This window comes from Pogona vitticeps, chromosome 1 (genome assembly GCF_051106095.1).
Source record: "Pogona vitticeps strain Pit_001003342236 chromosome 1, PviZW2.1, whole genome shotgun sequence".
Taxonomy (NCBI): domain Eukaryota; kingdom Metazoa; phylum Chordata; class Lepidosauria; order Squamata; family Agamidae; genus Pogona; species Pogona vitticeps.
In genome coordinates this window covers 146235323-146259850 of record NC_135783.1, presented here as the reverse complement: position 1 = coordinate 146259850, position 24528 = coordinate 146235323, and the positions used below count along the sequence as shown (strand labels likewise).

Sequence of the window (24528 nt, the reverse complement as noted above, 5' to 3'; positions counted from 1 at the left end):
AGAAAGAAGTTAACATAGTTTAGGAAGCTGGTTTGTTTCAGCTACCATAATTCAGATGGACACTATGATACTGTACAAAGTACAGTGGTGCCTCGCATAACGTTTGCTTCGTTTAACGTTTTTTTCGCTTAACGTTTATTTTTTCAGAGTCAGATTGTGCTTCGTATAACGTTTTTCCCTATGGGCGATTTTCGCATAGCGTTTTTGGGACCATGCTTCGCTTAATGTTTTTTGTTTTAGGTCCCCTGCTTCACTTAACGATGTTCATTTTTTCAATTACAAAAGTGTCTTAACATGTTGAAAAACAGTTTTAAATGCTTGGAATCATTAGTGTACCTTCTAAAATGTGTGCATACTTAATTTGGCGTTGATCTGACTTTTCGTTAATTTTTTGTGAATTTTTGTTTTTTGGCCCATAGGAACCAATGGACCTGTCAAAATCTGACAGCTCCATGCTTTCCTATGGGGGAGAAAACAATTTACAAAAAATTAACGAAAGTTCAGATCAACGCCAAATCAGGTTTGCACACAACTTAGGGGGTCCTCTAACGAACCCAAGAATTTAGAACAGTTGCTGAGTCTTCATTAATTTTCTGTGAATTTTTTCTTCCCCCATAGGAAATAATGGAGCTGTCAGATTTTGACAGCTGTCAAAAGTTGGGGGGAAAAAATTCACCATTAATTAACGAAAAGTCAGATCAAAGCCAAATTAACTTTTGCATCCGTTTTAGAGGGTGCAGAAGCTAATCCAAGCATTTAAAACCATTTTGACCCTTTTATGACACACTTAATTTTGCAAAAATTGACTTCGCAAAGCCCTTGAAATGTATTGAGTCAGCTTCAATACATTCCAATGGAGGATACATTGTATCGTTTAACGATGTTTCCTATGGGTTTTTTCGCTTAAGGACGGCAATCCGTGCCTATTGGAACGGATTAACCGGTTTCCAATGCATCTCTATGGGAAATGGTGTTTCGCATAAAGTTTTTTTCGCATAAGGTTTTTTTTTTTTTGGAACCAATTAAAAACGTTATGCGAGGCACCACTGTACAAAACTGATTTACTGAAATCATACACAAAATCTTGTGACTTCCTCCTTGCTGCCATGCCAGAAGGGAGAGGAAAGCCTCTGAAACTGAGGCTCATGTCTGTAACAGTGAACCTCTTCCCTCCTCCGGCAGAGTTGTAAGGAGGAGATAAAAATCTTTTGCTTCTGATTTTAGTTTATTATCATGTCCAAATACAGATGTCATTCTGATTCCCTTGTGTATTCTAATAAATTATAGAAGCTAGTCAAATCCTTTCTTGTATTTTATACCTTTCATGTCTTCATGACTTTGTATTAAAATGTATATGTTTGCAGAAGAACTTGTTAACATGTACAGTAACTTTAAGCATCCTTAATTTACTAGCTGGTTATATTAGTATTAACTAGATTAGAGACAATTTCATGGAGTTATTTTAAGATGATGGTTGAAATTCTGTTGCATAGATTTGCATGCACAGCCATGATGATGTAATCATCATAATAAAAAGAGTGCTGATCAAAGGCGATTTCCAAGTGCATGCCACTTGAACACATAATTACTCAGTGTTTGTACCCCGAAATCCCCAAAGGAAACCTTTAATCAATGGCTACTGCTGATGACATCATCATGACTTCACACGACTGCAGAGCTGTGCAATAGGATTTCAGCTGATACATTCTGTATAAACAAGCATACAGCTTAATAGCAACTTAGATATTAAACATATTGACATTTCTAACAGTTTCTGATACTGCTTTCAAGTACTTCAAAATCCTTACATATCCTTGCTTCAGGGCCGGGTGTAACCTCTGAATCCTCCATAATGAAATACAATTGCCAAGTATTATTATAGTAGTATTGGCATTGATATTTTCTTCCAAAACAAGAGCTGTGGAAATAAGAGGTGAATACAAGCAGAATGAGGATGTTGTATAAGTGAACTATTATGAGATGCACTGTGCAGTTTGGAATAGAGTATACATTTTATAAAATGTGTTAAATAAATTAGGGTTACTATACAATGGCAAACTAGTGTTTTTATTGCAGCCAGAGGTTAGAATTGAAAGCACAAATAGCAGATGCTTTCATAGCAGAATTCCAGCTTTCTCCAGAGCAAATGAATGTCCTTCGAAGTGCAAGAGATGGACCTGTTACAGAGGTAGGTATTTTGAATATTCACAACAGTCACATTCTAATGCAATAGGAACTTCCCTTTCTCTTTGTTCTGCTTTAGTTTTGTATGATGTAAATATGTTTGCTATAACAAGGCTTCCCAAAGTGGGTGCATGCTGAGGGGTGTTTCAGTACCCTGCCTTTTTAACATTATCTTGCTTGAAGCAAGTGGATAAAAGAGACTGATGGTTCTAGATGTTGGAGGGAGACAGAATCTGACGAGAGGGTGCAGATATGGTTAAAGGTTTTAGGCATTTGCAAGACAAAATTTTTTCAGTGGAATTCTGAGTTTTCTAATGTGGATTTTGTAAGCAGTTCAATACTTGTTTCATAGTAGTACTGCAAGTAGTTATTTAGGGAGTGGGTTGCATGCACCCTGTGAAAACCACATTATATTGCTCCTTGCTTCCTTCAACTTCTACTGCCATTCCTAACACTTGTGTTAAAATGATTTGCTTTGATCGAAGTATGCAAAACTAACCAGCACCAGTGAAAAGCAATGCATATTTAATGCAGTTCTGTTCAATTTAGGTGTTCTGTTCATTACTCCCAACAACACACAAAACATCACAAGGCATACCAGTTTTATCTGGAATCAGAACACTGCTAATATAACATGATGGTGAATGAATACAGCAGCAGGAGAGCTTCCTAGAGACTGAAAAAGAAAGCCACCTCCATGTCACTTTTAGGCTAGTTGAAAGATTTAAAACATGTGCAGGCCTAGATCTCTTCATTAGGCCGGATGTCAAAAGAAGCAGGATGGGTGGGAGTAGGGGATAAGAAGGCAAAAAATACCAGCTTAACCAAAGCCATAGATTTTACCTGAATGAACCTGGCCGTAGGACCATTGGGGGGGGGGGGGTCTGCAATGAATTAAGCTGTGGTGGCTCTCCCGTTTCTGAAAATATAAAACCTACCCAACCACAGAGTTATCAATGTCACTTCTTATTTTGATAGAGATCAGATGTTGAAGGCTCTTTTTGCAAGGTCTTGGTTACATCGAGAAAGAAACATCATTGTAAAACTTTATATTAATCTTGTATTTCTTTTCTTGAAGGATTTTTTCAAAGTACTGGGAAGAGTAAAGCAAATCCACAACGATGTCAAGATTCTTCTGCGCACAAACCAGCAGAGATCAGGGTGAGTTCACACAGAACAGCTACACCTCAAAGAATTGCCATGCATTGTTGGTTTATTTAACCTCTATGAAGGTATTATTATATAGAGAAGCATATTTTTAAAACTAACATGGAAGAATCAGGTTTTATAGATGCTGTTTAATTAAGTTCAGGTAAACACTTTGTTTTAAATTTGCAGCCTAGAGATTATGGAACAGATGGCCTTGCTCCAGGAGACTTCTTATGAGCAGCTTTACCGGTGGGCACAAGGTACTCTTTAGTTCATTGGAGATGCAATTTTGTCTTTTGCTTTAAAGAGATGTTTAGATATAGGCAAAAGCAGTTCTTTGTTTCTTTTTCTATAAGCCAGTGCTTAGGTAACCGTCTTTGGTAATCCATTTTGCAGAAACAAATGCATCACCATTTTGCGCCCCCCCCCCATATATGTGCCTCTCTCTTTCTCATTCTTATCATAATTATTAAATCCCATCTTTCCTCCAGGGAGCTTAAAACAGGGTAGGTTGCTCTTCTCTTTCCTACTTTGTTCATACAACTGTCCTGGGGTGGGATCCAGGCTGAGGCAAACAGTCTCTCTCTCTCTCTCTCTCTCTCTCTCTCTGGTGGAATCTTACTATTACTGGTTCTCAATACTGACATACCTTTGGCTTTATTTTATTTTTTTCCAGGTGAATGCAGGGCCTTAACCCAGGAATCTTGTGACATTTCTCCAGTTCTAGCTAAAGCAATGGAAGCTTTGCAAGACAGGCCTGTTCTGTATAAGTACGTTTCATGTTTTTGTTACAATGCTTAAAATGGTTTTGTAGCCAAAATTAATAACATGGGGCCTTGTCCTTATGACTAGGACTATGGTTGCAATTTAATGGAACTTCAACCATTCCACATTTTTTCCTCCCTCTCTCTGTTAACTTTTAAAATAACAGTCTGCAACATAATCATGCTGTGGACACTGGTATGTTCTAATAATCACATTTATCTCTGAGAAAGAGCTTATACTTTTGTAGGTAGAACTGTCAAGTTCTGAGACTACAGTCAAAGTCAGAGGGGTCTGTGGCTTTCATGTCTATTCTTGTCCCTGCATGAGTAGCACCTCCCAGGCATAAAGAATTGTCCATTACATGGCTGTGATTGATGTGTCTGTTTTCTACCCACAATGCCTCTTTTTCTCCTCCATGATCCTTTACACCAGTCCCATCTGCTGCATGTCAGAAAGCTGAAGAAGAGTTAGATCAAAGGAATCAAGGATAAAGAATATTAAAAGAGACCTGTCACAGGTTCTTCTTCCAATTATCTTAAAATGTAGAACCAGTGTGACAGAAAAATCTTCAAGATCTGTCAGGGAGTATGAAATACGAACTAAAGAGCATTAACAGGTACTAATGATACTTAGCCTTATGACAAGTGGCAGAGAGGAACCAGAAAGTATTCTGCTGATTTCCACAAACTTTTTTTTATTTGATTTGTCAGTGTTTTCCATGTTCTTAAATGACAAAGATGGAATATTTGTTGCAAAATATGGAGCACCGCAAGTTAAAGCTAATTAGAGCCCACTGATGGTGTCCAGGCTCAGAAGCCACAAATTACTTCTATCAGCCACAACAGTAAGAATCCTCTATCTGTGGGGGATCGGTTTCAAGCCCCCTCAGCGTTGAAAAACAAGTAATGATATTTTAATAGTGAACACTATCCAAAGCATGGTCTCTGGCTACCTCTAGTGCAGCAGTCCCCAACCTTTTTGGGACCGCAGACCGGTTGGGGGGGTGCAGGCTCTGTGCGCGGGGGTCACCTGGAACACGGTGGGGGTTTCACGCTCGTGGGGGGGTGTCGCGCTCACGGGGGAGTGTCACACTCGCAGAGGGGTGTGTTGGAGCGACATGCCCCCCCGCAAGTGCGACATGCCCCCTGCGAGCATGACACGCCTTTCCGCGAGTGTGACATGCTCACCATGTGTGCAGGTGGGGTGGAGATCTGTGTCCACAGCACAGTTCCAGGAAGTGCATGGACTGGCACCGGGCCATGGACAGGGGGTTGGGGACCCCTGCTATAGTGGGTAACTTCATTGTTAAACATACATATTTTGGAGTATTTTTCTTTGAATTTCTAAAATATTTTCAGAATGCACATACATACATACAGAAACCTTTATTGGCATTACAGGGTACAGGGAGTACACAGGATGGTTACATTCCAATACCGGGTGGGGGGAAGGGTGAGGTTGGGATTGTAGTAGGCTAGGTTCAGAGAGATTTATAGAGGGTTTAGGGTGGGGGGAGGGGGGGAGGGGAGGTCTTCATAACAGTTAGGAGAAAGTCAGCAACTTGTGATAAAAGGCGAGAAATCGCTCAGGAGTATGGGGGTAAGGTCGAGGAAGAAAGGGGAGAGGGAGGAGAGGAGTGGGCCTAGTAGCCGCTTACGGGGGATGTTGTGGGATGGGCACCGGAGTAAGATGTGGTCCAGGGAGTCGGGTTCGGATGCACAGGAATGACACAATCTGTTGGGGCGGGGGATTCGAGTGAATCTCCCAAAGTGGGCTGCTGATGGAAAGATATTCAGCCTAGCGAGCATAAAAGCTCGTCTTTTTTGAGGGTTGGACAATTGGTTAAAATAATTGGAGGGGCGGCCAAGGGAGGGGGATAGGCCAAAAACAAGAGGGGAGCAGGTGGGGTTCAATTGGGAGAATAGGGTTGCATATTCAAGGTCATAGAGACTGGATCTAATGATTTGATATGCTGAGTTGAGGTTCATGTCGGCTAGAGTTTCGACAGAGAGAGATAATGACAATAGTTTGGCTTCTATGAGGTGAAACCACGTAGAAGTGTAGGGGTCCTTTAATAAATCTTGTAGGATCGAGTCAGAGGGAGTTAGGAGGTGAATTCTGAGCCAGAACTTGAAGGTAGTGGTCCAGGCTAGGGTAGAGGGTAAGTGGATACCCAGTTCTAGAGTAATAGTGAAAAGTCTGATAAGATTAGGGATCCCGAGGATTTTCCTAAGAAAGGAGGCAGCCACCTTATCGATTTCAGAGTTTGCTGCCTCGATCCAAATTGGGACTCCATAAAGTAGCTGGGAAATTGTCTTGGAGTATAAAATTTTGGTGGCAGCAGGTACATACTGATTACCAGCATGGAAGTGAAAACGGGAGATTGCACTGAGGGAAAGAGAGGAAGAAGCGATTGCGGAGGTGCGGTGTGGGCTCCATGAATGCCGAAAGTGGAAAAGAATCCCCAAATATCTGAAGGTCTGGACCTGTTGGTATGTGGAGTTACCAATTCTCCAGAATGTGGATAAGTGAATCAGTAGATACTGATCCTGCAGATAAGGGGGTCCTACTGTATATTAAAAATGCCTCTCAGTGCACACAGAGTGCCTTTTTCTTTCCAGCCAGCACATGGCAGACTCTTTGTCTCGTACAATTAAAAAGAATGGCCAAGAGGGCATGGTTCCACCGAAGTCTGAGTGCCCTCCGTCTCTTTCTGAAAATCAAACAGTTCTCCTGCTTGGCAATTCCCAGAACAACACAGCAATCATCTGCCTTCAAAAATATGATTGACAAGGCTATGAGATATAGTGTCTCCCTTTCTCCAAGATAAACCAACTCTAGAGGTTCCTTCCTTCCCAGCAGCAGCAGCCCTCTTTGCAACCCAGTTCTTTGTTTCCCAATGAATATCTGGTGTGAAAGGAGAGTGAGAAAGAGCAGGAGTTGCAAGTGTGTCCAGGGAATATGGAAAAGGTGCCGTGAGAGACACTCAAGCACATAAAAGGGAAATGAGTCAAATCAATTTACGAAACAGACCTTCCTGTTCTGAAACAAGCAAACAAAAAAAAATCTACCTACCACTGGCATGGAATGGGAGCAGCTTGTTGATTTAAAGGTATTTGGAAACCATGTTTTTAGGGTGAAGGATGGAACCTTAGGCTGCAGAACTCAGAAACAGGACTGTGGCAGGGAACTGAAGGAATGAGTGTCTGGCAAGCAATTTTGTACAGAGGGAAAGACCAGAGGGAGATTAAAAACGGGTGGGCAGCCTCAGCCCACCAGATCTGTGATATTCCTAAGAAGGGAGATGAAACCTGTTCCAGTGTGATTTAGAGTTACAGAACAGACTTTCCTCCAGGACAGAGATCGTCAAACCAGTCTGCAACCCGGTGCCGGTCTTCGGCTTGAGCCGGACCGGACCGTGGAGACAGGCCTCCTGCCCCCCCCCCGCACGCACTCCCCTCGCCACAGCTGCTTTGTGCATGTGCCAGCGCCTCCCCCACTCCTTCACACATGCGCCCGAGCTCCTGCGCATGCACGAAGGGGTGGGGGAGCGCTCACGCTGGCGGGCGTGGGCTCGCTCCCCCACCACTTCGCACATGCGCCCAAGACCGTGCGCACATGCGCGGGAGGTGCTCCACCTTCCTCAGGCTCAGCAGTCCCAAAAAGGTTGGGGACCGCTGCTCCAGGAGACTTCAGCTGGCCAGTGTCAAGGAAGCTTAGTTTTTACCGGCAACCTACTTTAGCTGGTTTTAATATAAGTCGCCCTCCGTTGGCATTCGCACTTGCTCTGATCAAATGCTTTCCCCCCTCTGGCCTATTGCCAATAGTAGGCTACTCTTTAAACATCTCGCATACTTTGAAAACCTTAATAAGGTCATCATAAGTCACAAGTAGCTTGATTTTGATTAGTAAGCTTAATTTCACTAATGGTGCTGATGGCCATTAAACTCTTGAGCCTCTTGTTCAGCTGATCCTGAAAGAACCCGAACTGCTTCACTTACAGGGGGCTTTCACATTTCTTGCTATACTTCATTTCCATGTTACAAGTGACTTTGCTTTTTCTCCGCAGCAGTTTACTAATTCCATTTTTATGTTTTGTGAGAAGAAGCACGTGGTTAATACTAGCCACAAGGTGGCAGTATGAGAATTCCTCTGAATTCCTTGCTTGTAGCTGAAACTTCCTTCTTTATTACATCTGTCTCACTGAAATACATCTCACAAATTGTGTCCATGTTTTTCATGTCTTTATTACATAATCGCTTATAATAACATGAATAACATTCCTTAATCTGTCCCTGATTTAGCTCCTTTCTATTGTTTCCCAGTTGATGACAACCCTTAGCCAATATATGTATGGTTTTGTTACAATCGACATTGGGAAAATTGTTTTGCTAGTAAAAATACTGGTTAGAACAGGCATCACTACAGTAATGTTACTCTTTTCATTCTGTCAGGTTGAAAATTTGGTGCTTAACAAGAATAATTGTGGGTTTTTCGGGCTCTTTGGCTGTGTTCTGAAGGTTGCTCTTCCTGACGTTTCGCCAGTCTCTGTGGCCAGCATCTTCAGAGGACTGGAGTAGGAACTCTGTCCATGCTCTGTTGCTGTTTGTTGGATAGAAGATTCCGGCCACAGAGACTGGCGAAACGTCAGGAAGAACAACCTTCAGAACACAGTCAAAGAGCCCAAAAAATCCACAACAACCATCAGATCCCAGCCGTGAAAGCCTTCAAAAATACATGAATAATTGCCTTCTTTCTTTAAAGAAAATGTGATAATTGCACAAATGCCCACATTGTCTAATTCCAAATGAGGTGTTGAATAAAATGGTTGATCTCAAGTGATATATAATGCTAGGTTTCAAGCTGTGCGGCTACAGTGTGATATTGAGCCAATAGTAATTCCTGTCCATTGAAAATATTTAAGGGAGGGGGTCAACTGGTAAATTACTCACTCAGTTTAATTTTTGATGTTACCTATTTACATTTCTGCACAACAGGATATCATTTTTGGGGGGTGCCAATATAAAATAAGTGAAATTTTCAGGAATGTATAATCCTTATTTCCACCATAGGTACACCCTTGATGAGTTTGCCACTGCCAGAAGGAGTGCTGTGGTTCGAGGCTTCATAGATGCTCTTACTAGAGGAGGCCCAGGAGGAACACCCCGGCCGATTGAAATGCACTCCCACGATCCTTTAAGGTAAAACCACCACGGAACGATAAAAACCACCACGGAACGATAAAATGCATAGTTTTTTTGTTGCTAGAATAATCAATTCACTGGCCTTTTAAAAAACATGTTGCTGGTATTTTCTTTTGTAATTTTAAAAATAATTTTCTTATTGTTTGTTCTGCCTCAAACATTGTTTTAGAAAATAATTTTAAACAAATTGCATAAAATGTCTGAAGCAGTGTTTTCGGTTTTGTTTTAGGTATGTAGGAGACATTTTGGCGTGGCTGCATCAAGCGACAGCTTCTGAAAAAGAGCACCTGGAAGCTCTGCTAAAACACATAACCACTGAAGGTATTCCTCAATTATAAAAACGGTATATTTGGACTCTTGGAAGAAAGAATTATGTTGTGAGAAGCAATTGCCAGTGTATTTCAGTAAATGTTTTTTCTCCAGTGTATGTAACTGGAGTACAGGGAGGTGAGGGTAAGCCCAGTGTGTGGAAAGTAAAGCTTCTGGAATTTCAACAAAATCACAGCTCTTTTAGAATACTGGTATATGAGATTTTTAGTTGGTTCAAGACAGCATGGTTTTTCTAAATAGTAAGATTTGTGGTCTGTAAAATGCTTGTGAGTAACATTCACTGTATCTTTTCGTTGAGGGGTGGAAGAAAATACGCAAGAAGTAGTTGGACACATCACAGAAGGTGTTTGCCGGCCTCTTAAGGTACAGCATTTTGGCACACATCATCCCACTTAGATTTTGTTTATCAACGAGATATATTTCCCACATAGCTGCAAAAACTATCACTGAAGAGGTCTTCATAAGCAACTATATGTAGACAACTGATATGCTCATTTATTGTTACTAATAATAATATTAGTCACATTCATCTAAATGTTTTTGTTATGTTGAATTTTCCAACGTTGCTTGGAGCAATGACAGATTGTTAAGTTTATAGGCTTTATTTTAGAAATTCTGCATAACCAGTTTTTGGGGTATCCATCTTTTTTCTCAGGTTAGAATTGAACAAGTGATAGTAGCTGAACCAGGAGCAGTCCTGCTGTACAAAATTTCTAATCTTCTCAAATTCTACCACCACACCATCAGGTAAGCATAAGCAAAATTTTAAAAGAAAGTAATTTATTTTAGATTTTTGTAACACTAATAAGAATATTTAAATTTCAGCAGTTGGCTATCATCATGTGGTAGGATGTATGAATAATATAGTCCTTCCCTAAACTACCTCTTTTGTTATAGAACAAAAATCAGTATTTTATTATTCATACTTGAATTTCATTTTTCATTTTTTTAAATTTAAATTTTTCATTTTTAAAAAATTATGGCAGAAAGCTATTTAGATGTTTTCAGATAGGTTCTCATTTAAAGTTTTCTCTCTTGGCTCCTGCCTGTATCACTGTCAATTTTTTCTTGAAGCATTGTCAGGAAGCGTGGTGGTAGTATGTGTGACTTAGCTTGCCTAGCAGCAGTCACATCATAATTAGTCCTTTTAAAAGCTGTTGTGATGATTGCCCCATGTCACTCCTGTCACTCATATTCAGGATCTCATTTGCATGAGCCTGTGAGAGGAGTGGAGGGGCGGAGTCAGCGAATATAAAAAGGTTTGGCAGGAGAGATGAAAGAGAAATATAGAATTTGCAGAGAGAGAGATAGTCAGGGAGATAGTGAAAACAGATACTAATAAAGATAAGCTGATCAAGATAAATAGAGCAGGTGGTGATTGGTTATGTGGCAAGATATCTGGTATTTTAATTATTTTATTGTATGCACTGAATAAAGAACATCTGTGATTCTGATTAAGTTTACTACAGTTCAATAAATAAGTTCTGTTGGCAGTAACCAAACAAGTGTTTGACTAAAGTCTTTTACATTGTGAATAAAGGAAATCCACTGGTGGCAGTGAGGAAAAGGGAGAATGTCATAATTGGTATCAGCTGGTGGGATGACATAGTGTGAGCTCTGTGTTTGGTGGAAACAAGCAGGGGCCACGTGGTAAACGTCACAGCTGTTTTTGCAAGATATACTGCTTTTAAATAATCTTTTGATTCTAATAATAATCATCATGTGCTGTCCGGTCAATTCTGACTGATGGCGAGTGTTTCCAAGTAGAGAATACTCAGAAGTAGCTTACCATTCCCTTCTTCTGGGGGTGCCCTGGGACTGTGCAGCTTGCCCAAAGCCACTCAGGCTGGTTCTTCTCCCAGGAGGCACAGTGGGGGAATTGAACTCCCAACCTCTGGCTCTGCAGCCAGATACCTCTTCTAGTCCCTGCTGAATTCCAAGACATGAGATAGCATGAGATGTTCTTTTGGATCACTTAATAGCAGAGGCAGGGAACATGTGGCTGCAACTCCTATCATCCTTCACCATGGGCTACACTGGTTAAGTCCAATGGTAAATGTAGTCCAGCAGCATCAAGGGAATCTAACAAAAACTGTCCGCACAGTAATAGGAACAATTATGTGTTCCATAAGGAAGGTGTATAGCTTGCAAAGGACAGGGATAACTTGTTCTAAATAAAATGGGCGAGAGAGATTTTGCATGTCATCAAAACAGTAATGAGTGCTATAGGTGGAATGAAATCTCATTCTTTCTCTCTTACATTTTCAGCAATATTGTGGGAAACAGTGCAGCGATGCTCTTAACCACAATAGAAGAGATGCATGTGTTGAGTAAAAAGATCTTCTTCAACAGTCTGAGCCTTCATGCAAGTAAGCTTTTGGATAAGGTGGGTTTTTAAGGATTAGTCACCTCCCCTTGCAGACCTGCACGTCCTTCCGCTGCAGCGCTTATGTAGGCAGAGATCAGTGTTGGTGTTGCGTTGCAAGCAGTCCTCAGTGCAAGAGCCTGGCAGTCTGGACCGGATCACTGTGACTGCTTCTGTATTGCAAACCTACATGCTGTTGTCCTTGTTCCATCAGGAACATTCCATTCCCAATTTTTAGCTGTCTTTCCTCTGCCATTTTCTGACATGATTACATTGCAGATTCCAGTTCTTTTCAAAAGTTAATTTTTTTCCTAAACAAAGGAATACTAGTAATTATCAACCTGTGAAAATCTCATGGAGAAATTATAACTGTTCATTCAGTTTCAAAATGATTTAAATATATAGTGCAAGGCTCTGGATCCATTAAAACATGGAGGTTGGCTGTCTCTTCAGCAGTTCAGCTGTGTCGACTGAACAGAGAAATAGTACAGATTTCATTGATGGGGCACTGTAGATAATAGGACAGTTCTCTTTTACGTTGGGGACAGATCACTGTGCTGTTCATGCTGCCATTATCTGAATATTTTCTTGGTCACATGTCAGAATGATCCTTTGTGCTGAAAACAGCAGAGAATGTATTCGCGAAGGCTTTCATGGCCGGGATCTAATGGTTGTTGTGGGTTTTTCGGGCTTCTTGGCCGTGTTCTGAAGGTGGTTCTTCCTAACGTTTCGCCAGTCTCTGTGGCCGGCATCTTCAGAGGACAGCACAGTTTGCTGTCCTCTGAAGATGCCGGCCACAGAGACTGGCGAAACGTTAGGAAGAACCACCTTCAGAACACGGCCAAGAAGCCCGAAAAACCCACAACAACCATTACAGCAGAGAATCTCTAGAGCTGGCGAACATCACAAAGGGATTAGGACTGAGTCAAACCTACCAGAAAAGATTGTTGCATGGTGACAATACCTGCTTCACATACAGAAAATCCTAGATTGAATCCCAGGCATCTCCAAGTAGGGCATGGAAAAACTGAAATGGGTAGAGATAATTTTTGATGGGTAGATACTGACTGGATATCCTTTTGGCCACTTGAGGGTGTGTAGCATGTTTTTATATGGATGTTACATAACTTTATTTCTCAAAACTTCACTTATCTATACCACATACTAGAGAACTACACAAGTGAAATTTTGAGAAATAAACTGTTATGTAACATCCACTGCCTACCCACAACATATATTCACATAGTCATAGGTGTAGAAAAGATAGTCGTGTTAATCTGTGCAGGCACTATAGATAAAAACAAAATAAAAAGAAAAGAACAAATAAAAAGATGAAAACATGGTGGTACATTAAAGACACACTGCTATATTTTAATATGAGTTTTTGTGAACAAATGCACTTCCTCAAACATAAGAGAGAGATAGACCATGGCAAATATTATCTATGGCATGAAAATACAAGGAACGTGATTTGGTTGGTAAGAAAGTCAGTGGGTATTTAACAGTTGGGCGATAACTTGTTTGATATACAGATATATTCCATTGGAGCTTGTGCTATGAAGGATGTAAGAAGCTCTGGCATAGAATACCAGTGGTAGAACAACATGAATCAAGGCCTGTATTACAGGACTCGAATCTTCTTTTTAACTTTGTAGGTTGAATTGCCTCTTGCAGATCTTGGCCCAAGCACTGCATTGAATCAAACACTTGCTCTGCTGCGTGAGGTTCTAGCTTCCCATGACTCATGTGTCATCCCTTTAGATACTCGTCAAGCTGACTTTGCACAGGTAAGTTAATGGTTAAATTTTTCAAGCCATAGTGACTTGATAGAAAGTTGGATGAGACAGCATGAAGAAGAGTACTTCGGCAGTCACTTTCCATACTTGATTGCCCCATTTAAAAAAAAAGTGAAATAACTGCTTGATTTTGGGGGAAAATAAAGGATAGTGGAGGTGCATTATTTTCCATAGCCACATGTCAACAAGTCCGTAGCAGAGAGTAATGAATAGCCTCAGTGGGAGTCTCTTGACCTTTCCCTTGTAGAACAGCCCTGCTCACCATTTCCCTTCCCTCCATGATAGGTAGTTTCCGGCAAGAATAGTCCCTTCTGAGGTTGGCACAGAGGAGACCTTCCAGATGGGTTTAGGGCCTCTGCTGCCCGGGACCAGGCAGGCTGCATGAGACCCAGAAAACCGGTCTTAGTTCTGGCACCAATGGCTGCGCTAATTCTGGCTCATTAAAGTAGGCTTTAGACTTTCTGTCTGAAACTTCTCCTAATCAATTAGAATAGATCTGTGTAGGGGACGGTGTGGTGATTGTGTGGCTTTTAAATAAGATTGCCATGTAAAGTTTTTTTTCCTGTCATGGGGAGGTAAAGCTTGAAATGGGAAGAAAAGTTGAGGTGGAGGAAGTAACTGTCCTTCTGAGATATGGAGGGCCTGGTAGAAGAATGATCACAATCCTTGTCAAGCAACTTTGCTGGTCTAGAGTAGACTTCAGTCTACATTGGCGGGGTATAAATTGAAAAAAATAAATAAAATAAATCTGGAAGAGCATGGAATAAAGGCACTTTGGGGAGGGTGCAGAGTTGTAGGGAAGTACAGAGTGAAAATGGTGGAAGAATCTTGTGGCACTTCAGAGGCTAAGAAAATTATTGCGCCCTCACTTCTTGTGGAATATGTTGTGTTCATTAGATGTATGGCTGCCTATTCTATTGCTGGTCTGATCTGATCTGAAGCTTGTTCAGAACATTTAACTTAAATCTGCACCCTTGTCATATGAGTCCTCTCTCTTCCTCAGAGCAGCTTTGGACATGATAGACAAACATAATCAGCTGCCTAAGCTGTTCTGCTCTGGGAGTGCCTGCACAGTTTCTTTTTGCAGCCCGTTTTAAGAAACAAGCCTAACTAGCATAAACATGAGTGAACTGCCTAGGTGGCCAATACTGCTTATTGTCACAACTGAAAATGTGCTAGAAGTGAACACAACATTCCCCTTTCTTAGTTGGTGTTGGGGAAATTCACTGGATGAGAGGTGTACAAGACTTGGTATTATCCCTTTTATGTGTTCATTCCTCTCTCATCCCCACTTCTTCATTTTAGGTCCTTTCTTGCGTGCTGGATCCCCTGCTCCAGATGTGTACGGTGTCTGCCAGTAACTTAGGATCTGCTGACATGGCAACCTTTATGGTGAATTCCCTTCATATGATGAAGACAACACTGGCTCTGTTTGAATTCACAGATAAACGGCTAGAAATGTTACAGTATCAGGTAAGTGTCCAAAGTCAACCTCCTAGTGTTTTCTTTGCCATTAAACATTAACAGGGAATAAACATAAAGGTGTTTAAAACCTCACAGGTTTATATATAAAGTAAACACACAGATGCATACAACCACAAAAACTTCATTAATGGGGAGTTAAGATAGAAGACGTCATATGCAGTGAAGCAGGGTAATGTAAAGCTCAGCCATAGAGGAAGCATGAGCTATTTTTAGAAGAATGATAGCCCATACAAATAGCCAACATTGTCTTGTCTTCGATCTACATAATAGAATCTTCATCTTTATTTTATATACTACCTCTTAAACTTATGGTGAGTTGAATTGTACAATTCTAGACGTTTCCTACTGAATCATAAATGCAGTGGCATCAGCAGTGTATTGGACAGTTGCACTGAGTTGTTACCAGGCATCTTCCTTCAAAGTTTTTATGACTCATATTTGCTTCACTTTCCTAAGGAGATTTTTTTATATATATATATAAAGTAAACACAGAAAGGTACACAGTTTCCCCTCCTAGTCACCCATCATTAATAGTGAGTTAAGGTAAAATAATATTTCTGTAATTATCAGCTGATCACAGATCATTATAAAGCTTGAACAAACAACACTCAGTCTGATGCCTTAAAGAAGGTCCCCAGCAGACATTTATATTGAGCACTTTCCCTAAACATGGTAGCCAACAACAAAAAGGCTCTTTTTTGATTTGGTGTCTACTTGTAGCTCATGGCAAAAATGCCCAGAAATTCCTCCAATTAGGTGTTTAATTCTAATTTTGTGGGAGGAAATGCTACTGTGACACAAAGAAAATTAGTAGTATTCAGAAAACTGTTGGCATTGGACTGGAAATCATAATCCAACCATTCTGTGATCTTTTCTCCCAACTAATTTTTAAGTACAAATGATTGATTTTCCCCCAACATTGAAAAGGTAGCAACCACTGTTTTCCTAAAAGTCATTGACAGATGAGCAGAAATAAATTCATAACCCTTCCTACAAAGTTGTGTCCCCCCCTCTCTTCACCCTCCTTACCAGCTGGCCCACTCTGTCGCATGCCTCTGGGGTCCTCCTCCTCCAGCAGTGCTCCAGTCTGGGCAGGAACTCAGGCTGCCCTCCCCTGCCTCCTCCAGCAGTTGACCACACAATGGCTGCATTGTGTGGTCACCTCCTCATCTGAGTGGTTGGCTGCCAGAAGAGGCAGGGAAGGGTAGCCTGAGCACCACCAGTGAAGGAGGACCTCTGCAGCATATGACACATTGTGAGTGGGCCAGACGGCCGGGGAGTGGGAAGAGGGAGCATGTGGCACCTGTGGGGTCGTGCAGAGGGACTTCATACAAAGGGGCATGACTTAATTTCTACCCTTCTCTGGTCACAGATGGTGGGGCAAACATTCATAAAAGTATTGCCAGGTAGACAGTTGCTTGCAAAAATAACGTGTTAAGCTTCTAACACATGGTGAACTCACTTCTTTTACATATCCAGACCTTTCTAGTTCATTTTTCCCCTTGGGTTGTGCCAAGGAATAAGGTTTGAAAGTGCTTTGTTTTCTGATGTAGTCACAATGCTTTTGTTGTATTTAACTAATTTTCTAGCAGTGTTTCTTTTAATATCAAAGAATCACTTGCAATAAAATTCTGGTAAATACTGTCTTTCTACTGTATCTTAGATTGAGGCACATCTGGATACCCTAATAAATGAACAAGCTTCCTATGTATTAACCAGAGTGGGCTTAAGTTACATATATAATGTTGTACAGCAACATAAACCAGAGCAGGTAAGCCATACATTCAGAAACAGGAATGTTTTCCTGTGTTGAACAGTAAATAAATGGGTTACTGCTATTGGCAATAGAAAACAGATGGCTCTGCTTTGTATATTTGTGTATGGGATGCATGGGTTCTTTTAGTGGTGAGAGAAATAACACTAGCTGATCAAATCAATCAGATTGGGATCTGAAGAAAAATTTGGGGACCTCTGATTTCTTCTTTCTTCAGTGGCAGAATTTTCGGAAGTCCCCTCCATTTCAAAAGGCGCTTGCTGTGCGTCTCAGAGGGTCGTTGATATTCATGCCAAAGGTTCTAGGCTGCCTTGTTGCCATCCTTCTGACCTTAATTTTAGAATTTTGACACCACCCATTCCAAAGAGGCTTACCAAAATATCTTAAGGCATGAACATAAAATAAAATACTGCAGTGGTTGTGTTTATCAATCACTTTAGGCCAGGAATTCTAGTTTAATAAACCAAAGGGTATATAAGCAGCAAGCTTGTGCACAAAGACCATTTGCTCCCACTTCATGCTTCTTTTCACAATAGTAAGTAAACACAGTCAGAAGAGAGCTTGACCTTCCACCCAAATCCTGGATTATATGTGCCCAAACAAGCCATGAACCAATAATACAACCTAAAATTGGCTTACAATTGTAGCTTTCTTGGGTTCATGTAATCATGATAGGAGATGGGTACGAACCACCGAACTGGCAGTTTGTGCCAGTTGGTTTTTTAACTGAACAAGTGTTTGGCGCTTCCCAAAGCTGCCTCTTCCAACAGGTGCCTGCTCAGAGGCAAGCTGGGGCATTGACTCTGAGAAATCTGGCTGCCGGTAACTTGAGCCCATTATCAGGGGGTCCATAGAAATATCACAATTTAGACATCAGAACTAGGAGCTAGTTTTCAACCCTGTTAATCCCATTTTGTTTTGAATTGTATCTTCTAGATTGTCAGCCTGACTTTACTGATCTGTATAAGTTGGCTTAAGGCCTTTTATTTTACTAGAAAGGGTTGTTGTTTTTCAAAAAAAGAGGTTTAAATAAGTATCCAGACTTGATTTAGAGACCTGACACCTGTAACTATAACAACCGAAACACCATTCCATGGCTATACAGAGCACAGCACAGCTTTAGAGTCTGCTAGTGTTGCCACAGCAAATGCTATAGTTTTAAAACTGATTTTTATGCATGTATTTATTAAAATTTCTGTATTTTTAGGGTCCCTTGGCAAATGTGCCCAGTATGGATTCTATGTCACTAAAAGCTGCAATGGTGAGATGTCAGCATTTCATATGTACTTGTGCTACACTCTTTAAGGAAAAACGTGTGAAATGTTTTTGGCAGTGGTGATGGTAGTTCTTATATATGTATGGCACTTTACAGTGTAAGAGGGCAGATCAGGGCTCCATGCAGCTTACAGTCTAAAGTTTAACACAGAGGAAATAAGCATGGAAGCAGAATGCAGCTGTTTTAGTGACATGTGTTTGGGCTTGGTTAAAAGACTGAGTTTTAGAAATGAAGGACATATTATTTCACAGTGTTCTTAACAAATTCATTGACATGTGGTGATTCTTACCTCATTTTTGTTCATCCACTACACAACAATGAAAGGTATTAAATGTCCCACTAAGTATTTAGCAGGACATCATGCTGGTGTGGATTACTGAAACAACATTTTACAATTAAATTTAGTAGCAAATTCTTGGCATAGAAAATTATTTTTACTATTAATGAGCAGTGTGGTCCTAGAACATGTGAAAGAGATGCTCAAGAAACTTACAACGTGTTTTCTGTGTTTAAAAGTTCTATTGTGTCACACAGAAATAGGTCTGGTATCTATGGATTGATGATTGATATTGATTTAATTTGAGCTGCAGAGCTAAGGATAGGCTTATACACAGAGACAAGAAAGAATGTGAGTAAGAAGTAAGATTGGGTTTTCCCTACAAGGGAGTCTAGATCTTATGATGCTTCATGGGGGGTGCACCTGTAAGATGGAGTAAAAAAAGTGAAGGCAGGGCCAATCTGTTCTCTGTCAAAAATGAAGCCCAAAGTCAAGTTCAGCTTTTTATATCTGTTGTGGCCTCAAAAGCCACTATGAATCTTACTCACATCACTAACTATGACTGGGTGAGAAAGAAGCACTTATTTGGGCTTCTCTTGATAATTTTTTAGGTCCAGGAGGTTTCTTGTTCTTTCAAGATTCTCTCCTCATTCTATCATTGTGCCCCTAAATTATGTTATGGAGACAATGTGGTTCTCGTTTTTGCTTTTACTTTTATACTTGTTAACTAAAATTAAATATCAGATAAATTTTGTTTATCTTTCACTGGGTGACATATATACTCTTAATTTCTATTCTTCTGCTTCCATTAGGTCCAGTTTGATCGTTATTTATCAGCTCCTGATGGTCTGTTAATGCCACAAATAAATTTTCTTCTAAGCACAGCTGTTAAGTAAGCATTTTGCTTTGGGGTTTCTTATTATCATCCTATAATCCACATTACTGTAGTATTCATTGTTCTCCTCTGTCTCTGTGTGGGCAGAGAGTACCACTCGTCTCCCCCCCCCCATCCGTTCAGTTCTTTGGATGGCAAAGAGTATGAGAACTGTGAGGGTACCAAAAGGATTTTCTCCATGCAGAGCAGGAGGCACACGGAACATCCTTCTCTCTGCACAGAGAACTTTTTTCAGCATGGAGAAGCTGCCTTAGGAAAGTAACGAGACCAGATAAGTGTCAGAGGGAAGTGCATGAAGGGTATCGCATCTTCCAGCCTATCAGATTGGGCCAGAAATGAGGACAGTTCAGTCCCTGGGACCAAGGCAATCAGTGTTCTGCCCTGAGGCTGTCCCCACAGCATTCAAATCTCTACTGCTCTGCCAGAGGGAAGTAAGATTATTTTATGACACAAATAAAGGGATTGGAGCTTATAGCCCCAAAATACAGAGACTTGAAAAATCATGGGGGAAAGAATACCTTTGCAGTCATTCCAGTGGCAAAATGACAGCACTGCTTTCCTGCTGAAAAGATGGGAGATGGATTGAGTTTGGGAGATGCACACTAGAGGGAGCATGTGGGTCCCCCTTTCATTGGGGATGCACAGAGTTTACCCCCAGTAAGAGTGTGTTCCTTTTTTTGTTTGTTTGTTTTTAATTTGCTGGGGGTAGGTGTTAGGTGGGGGCTGCAGGGGTTTTCCCTTGAGAACAGACACATGGACACAGATGCTTTGCTGATGCATATTTTGTGTTTATTGCCATCAGTTGTTTCTTTACATGACTGTTCTTGTGCTTTGATATATTTTTTTAGACAACAGATAATAAAACTATCCACAGAACTGGTCTGTAGAGCCTACAGTGAAGTATATGCAGCTGTGCTGAATCCAAACAATGAATATAAAGATCCAGAAACAATATTGCACAGATCGCCTCATCAGGTTCAAGCTCTTCTCTCCTAATTCTACCATCTGAAACATTCCTTTCAATATTCTCATGGTTTAAAGTCAGAATGCAATCATTCAGGTTTGTGGTAGGCAATGATAAATAGGGGTGTGTGTATTTAAGGGGAATGTGTAGCGTTGGAACCATCTACTTGGTTGGCAGAGGTCAGGTCAGTCTTTAGGTTTAAAACTATTGTGACATAAATTTGCAAGAGCTTTGTGCTGACATGGAGGTTTCTGTGGGAAATTACAGCTACATTTTTAAAAAGGATGATAAAATAAACAGGGTGCACCTAAAACACTTAATTTGTTCAGGTGACTTAGCCGGTATGGGCATTGCCTGCCATTCTTCCTTAACAGTTTGGAGGAGGAAACCCTTGACCAGTGAGGCTGAATGCCTCTCTCTCTTTTTGCCCCTGAGAGGCAACGTCTGAACTCAAGTCTCTGGAAATCTGCTTGCCAATGGCTTCCTTGGCTACTGAATCTGCCAACGCTGTGAACAAGAAACCGTCTCCTTTGGTTGTGTCCGTGTACTGTGTTCCCTTGGTTGGAGAGCCAGATTGCCACAGCAAGGAGCCATGATCAGGTGGGGTGCTAATGGGAAGGAAAGGCATCAGGGGGTATGGCAGGCTCTCTGCTGCATACATTTAGCCCTCCATTGTATAGAGGCTGGTGGTGGAGATGCAGTCAGGGCTGTAAAGATAGCTGACTAGAAATGGGCGTATTCCTATTCATATATGAATATCCCAGCACAGCTGGACTTAATGAGGGTCCGGCTCTTGGGGCCAGACCATTCACTCATGTGTCCAGTCCTTTGCTCATCCTTCCAATCACTCCCAGAGCCCTGCTCTCTTCCCACTCGGCTGGCCACTCAGCAGCCAAGCAGGGAGACTTAGTTATCTTTTAACGAAGAATGTGGGAGCTATTCCACCAGTTCCCTATTGCTCTGGCATTCTCTACCTCATCCAACAGTGCCAGCGTTAGTGAAGAAAAGGCAAGAAAGGTAGCCTGTAAGCCTGACTTTGGAAAGGTGATTTTTTTTTCACCTCAGTCTTATATCCTGACATTGCTCCAACGGTAGCACCCAGTAGGAAATAAGTCATGATTGTCCTTCAGAATTGATTTCAGTGGACCTTAATTTGATCTAGATCTATCAGAAATTAATTTGCAGTTGATATTTAAATTCATGGGCTGGGGATTTCCAAGTGCTTGTATATGTGATGAGTAATCAGGCCATAAATAAATAAATAAGTTTATCAATCATGAGTCAAGATAAGTTTCTTTAAAGATTGTAGAAGTCATGTTATGCAACTTTGTTAGTGCTAAATACCTTTTATTGAGAAATCCCCTTCAGCATTGGTAGTAAAGATACTTTTTCAGTCATTGTTCCATGTATTATTTTGGGAGGACCTTTAAATAGGCATGAAGGGGCAAACATTGCTGCCTGAAATGCAATTAAGCTTTAATTCTGTTCATATTGACTTGTGGACAAGTGTCTTTATGCACAGTGCAATATAGCAAACATACCTAGAACCAGGCTGCAGTTGTTTTATAATTAAGAGGAATCTTCATTATAAGAAATTGCAATAAACAATGTCCTTTGATTTTAACTGAAATATCACTGAAGTAGGTGGGAATCATGTGGCCTGCAGGCTGCAGGAGTCCCCAGGGACATGTTTCATGTCTATTAGGCTCTGTCTCTAATAGACTTTACCTCCCAAATGCTAGGGGAAACACTCCACCCTCTCCTTCAAAGCAGGATACAGAGCGTGCACCCACTCCCCAAAGAGAGCTCCACCGGAGGGGCTGGTGTCTCTTGCAGGGGTTTCAGCATGGTGGGAAATGACGTCTGAACCTTCCGAAGGTTCCCACCCCTCCAGTCAAGGATAGGATTCAAGTCCAAACTTCTGTTTGCTGTGAAACAAAACTAGGAACCATGGGAAGTATTTCATAATCCCCCCTCCCTGCCTAGCAAAACAATGTCTCAAAGTAAGTAAGGAGGGTCTTCAAGTCTCATACTTTCACCCTTTGAGAGTATTTCCCCTCCCCTGACTGCTCTGTGAATAGGGCAAATGTGCTGTAGAAACAGTTAAAACATGTCTAACATTCTAGCTGTGGGTGACATCCAGAAAAGCATGTTTATCCAGTACAGTGGACCCTCGACTTACAGACGGCTTGACTTACAGACTTTTCGAGTTACAGACTTCTCTGGCTGCAAAATTTAGGTTTGACTTGCAGCCGGAGAACCGACCTACAGACCAGAAGAAAACCAAAATGGAACAAAAATGGCTGGTTATGGGATTAATTGGTTTTCAATGCATTGTAGGTCAATGGAGACTCGACCTACAGACTTTTCGACCTGCAGCCACCGTTCCAATACGGATTAATTCCGTAAGTAGAGGGTCCACTGTACCTTTTAAGCTGCTTAGTTTTTCCTACCTTTTTTGAAATACGTGGATCCAAATCACTGCTGGGGCAAGGAACTCCTCAGACAGCATTATCAGTCGGAGTTGTGTATCAGTCAAAATGGGGGGGGGGCTTGCAGTAATTCCTCCTCCTTTGGAATGGAGAGAAATTATGCAAACGTTGCGTGGTAAGTAGCAAACAGAACAAGGTAGTGGCACCCAGTAGAATCATTAAGGCAGCGCATACCAAGCTTTCTTTAGCTGTCCCACACTCATTTTTTGATGCCGTTGGAGAGTAAAAGAACGCCTGGCTGTCTACATCACTGGTTATGTTCAGCAGGAAGAAATTATGGGTATGCTATTTATAGAACCCAAGCAAATAGGCATGAGGTTTAATCAGCCAAAGACAACACGAGCTGTGATTTTTCTAATGTAATCTTTGCTCACTTTCAATGGGTTGGAACCTAACATGCCCTTCCGTCAACGGAAAGGCCTTTGATCCTGCTGAGGCTCCTGCTGACAGAAAGTAGCAGGAGGCCATTTTCCTTGGTTTCCCCTCAACCCTGCAAACTCCATACCACACTTTCCACATTATTTCAGAAATTTCCACAGGAAAGAATCTGTGAAATTGCTTTCTGCCATTGTAAGGTAATATATGCCAGGAATACTTTCTCCGTATGCTTATAGAATGCATCCCACTCTTTTAGAATGATTATGCATCTTTCTAAAAAAGTGTCATTAACAGGTTAAAAAAACCTTTCTGATTTCAGCCTCTGATTTTCACAAATGAAGTCATGCAATATGAAACCCCATACAAACGTATCTCTTCACAGTATAGAACTGGATGGGATATTTTAATTTAGTTGAAAATATTTATTTATTTAACTTATATGCCGCCCACTCTACCCAAAGGTCTCTGGGCAGTGCAACAATTAAAATACAATAAAAAGCTAAAACAATTAAAATATATACTCTAAAAATTGCCATCAGGACCCACTGTTGATATTTCAATTAAAAGCCTTTTGGAACAGGAAGGTTTTGGCCTGGCACCAAAATGTCATCAGCATCAGCGCCAGAAGAATTTCAGTCGGGAGGGCATTCCATAGTCTGGGGGCAGCTGCCAAAAAGGCCCTTACCTCCTTGAGAGATGGCTCTTTCAGGAGGGCCCTCTGGCTAGATCTTAACAGCCTGGTAGATTCATATGGAAGGAGGCAGTCCTTCAGATATCCAGGACCCAAGCCGTTTAGGGCTTTATCCGTCAAAACAAACACTTTGAATTGGGCCTGGGCAGCGATTGTAGCCAATGTAATTTAAACAGAATCGGCTTGATGTGTCCCCTAGCGGCCTCACCACTCACCAGCTGCGCAACTTGATTTTGGACCAGTTGCAGTTGCCTGACCGTCTTCAAAGGCAGCCCCATGTAGAGCACATTGCAGTAATCTGTACTAGATGTTACTAGTGCGCGTGTAACTGTCATGAGACTCCGCTCGTCCAGGTAGGGCCATAGCTGGCATAATTTCTGCAGCTGAAGGAAGGTGCCCCAGGCCACCGAGTCGACCTGGGCTTCCAGAGTTAGACCGGGTCCTAGAGCACCCCCAGGCTGTGGACCCTGTCCCTTAGGGGGAGTGCAACCCCATTCAGGGCA

General features: G+C 41.4%; 1 protein-coding gene across 2 annotated transcripts in view; it reads left to right on the top strand.

The window, feature by feature from the left end:
* The window catches only part of COG6 (component of oligomeric golgi complex 6), a 34642-nt gene extending 12904 nt beyond the window's left edge, over positions 1-21738 (top strand). For both annotated transcript variants that reach the window (XM_073002524.2, XM_073002546.2), the window contains exons 5-19: positions 2077-2188; positions 3263-3345; positions 3523-3593; positions 4010-4103; positions 9171-9299; positions 9532-9623; positions 9931-9995; positions 10288-10379; positions 11901-12018; positions 13653-13784; positions 15099-15266; positions 16942-17049; positions 18260-18313; positions 19418-19497; positions 20349-21738. In XM_073002524.2, the coding sequence (XP_072858625.2) occupies positions 2077-2188; positions 3263-3345; positions 3523-3593; positions 4010-4103; positions 9171-9299; positions 9532-9623; positions 9931-9995; positions 10288-10379; positions 11901-12018; positions 13653-13784; positions 15099-15266; positions 16942-17049; positions 18260-18313; positions 19418-19497; positions 20349-20496 (1546 nt within the window). In that variant the 3' untranslated portion in view covers positions 20497-21738. The remainder of the gene's footprint in view (positions 1-2076; positions 2189-3262; positions 3346-3522; positions 3594-4009; positions 4104-9170; positions 9300-9531; positions 9624-9930; positions 9996-10287; positions 10380-11900; positions 12019-13652; positions 13785-15098; positions 15267-16941; positions 17050-18259; positions 18314-19417; positions 19498-20348) is intronic.
* The last annotated feature ends 2790 nt before the right edge of the window (positions 21739-24528 follow it).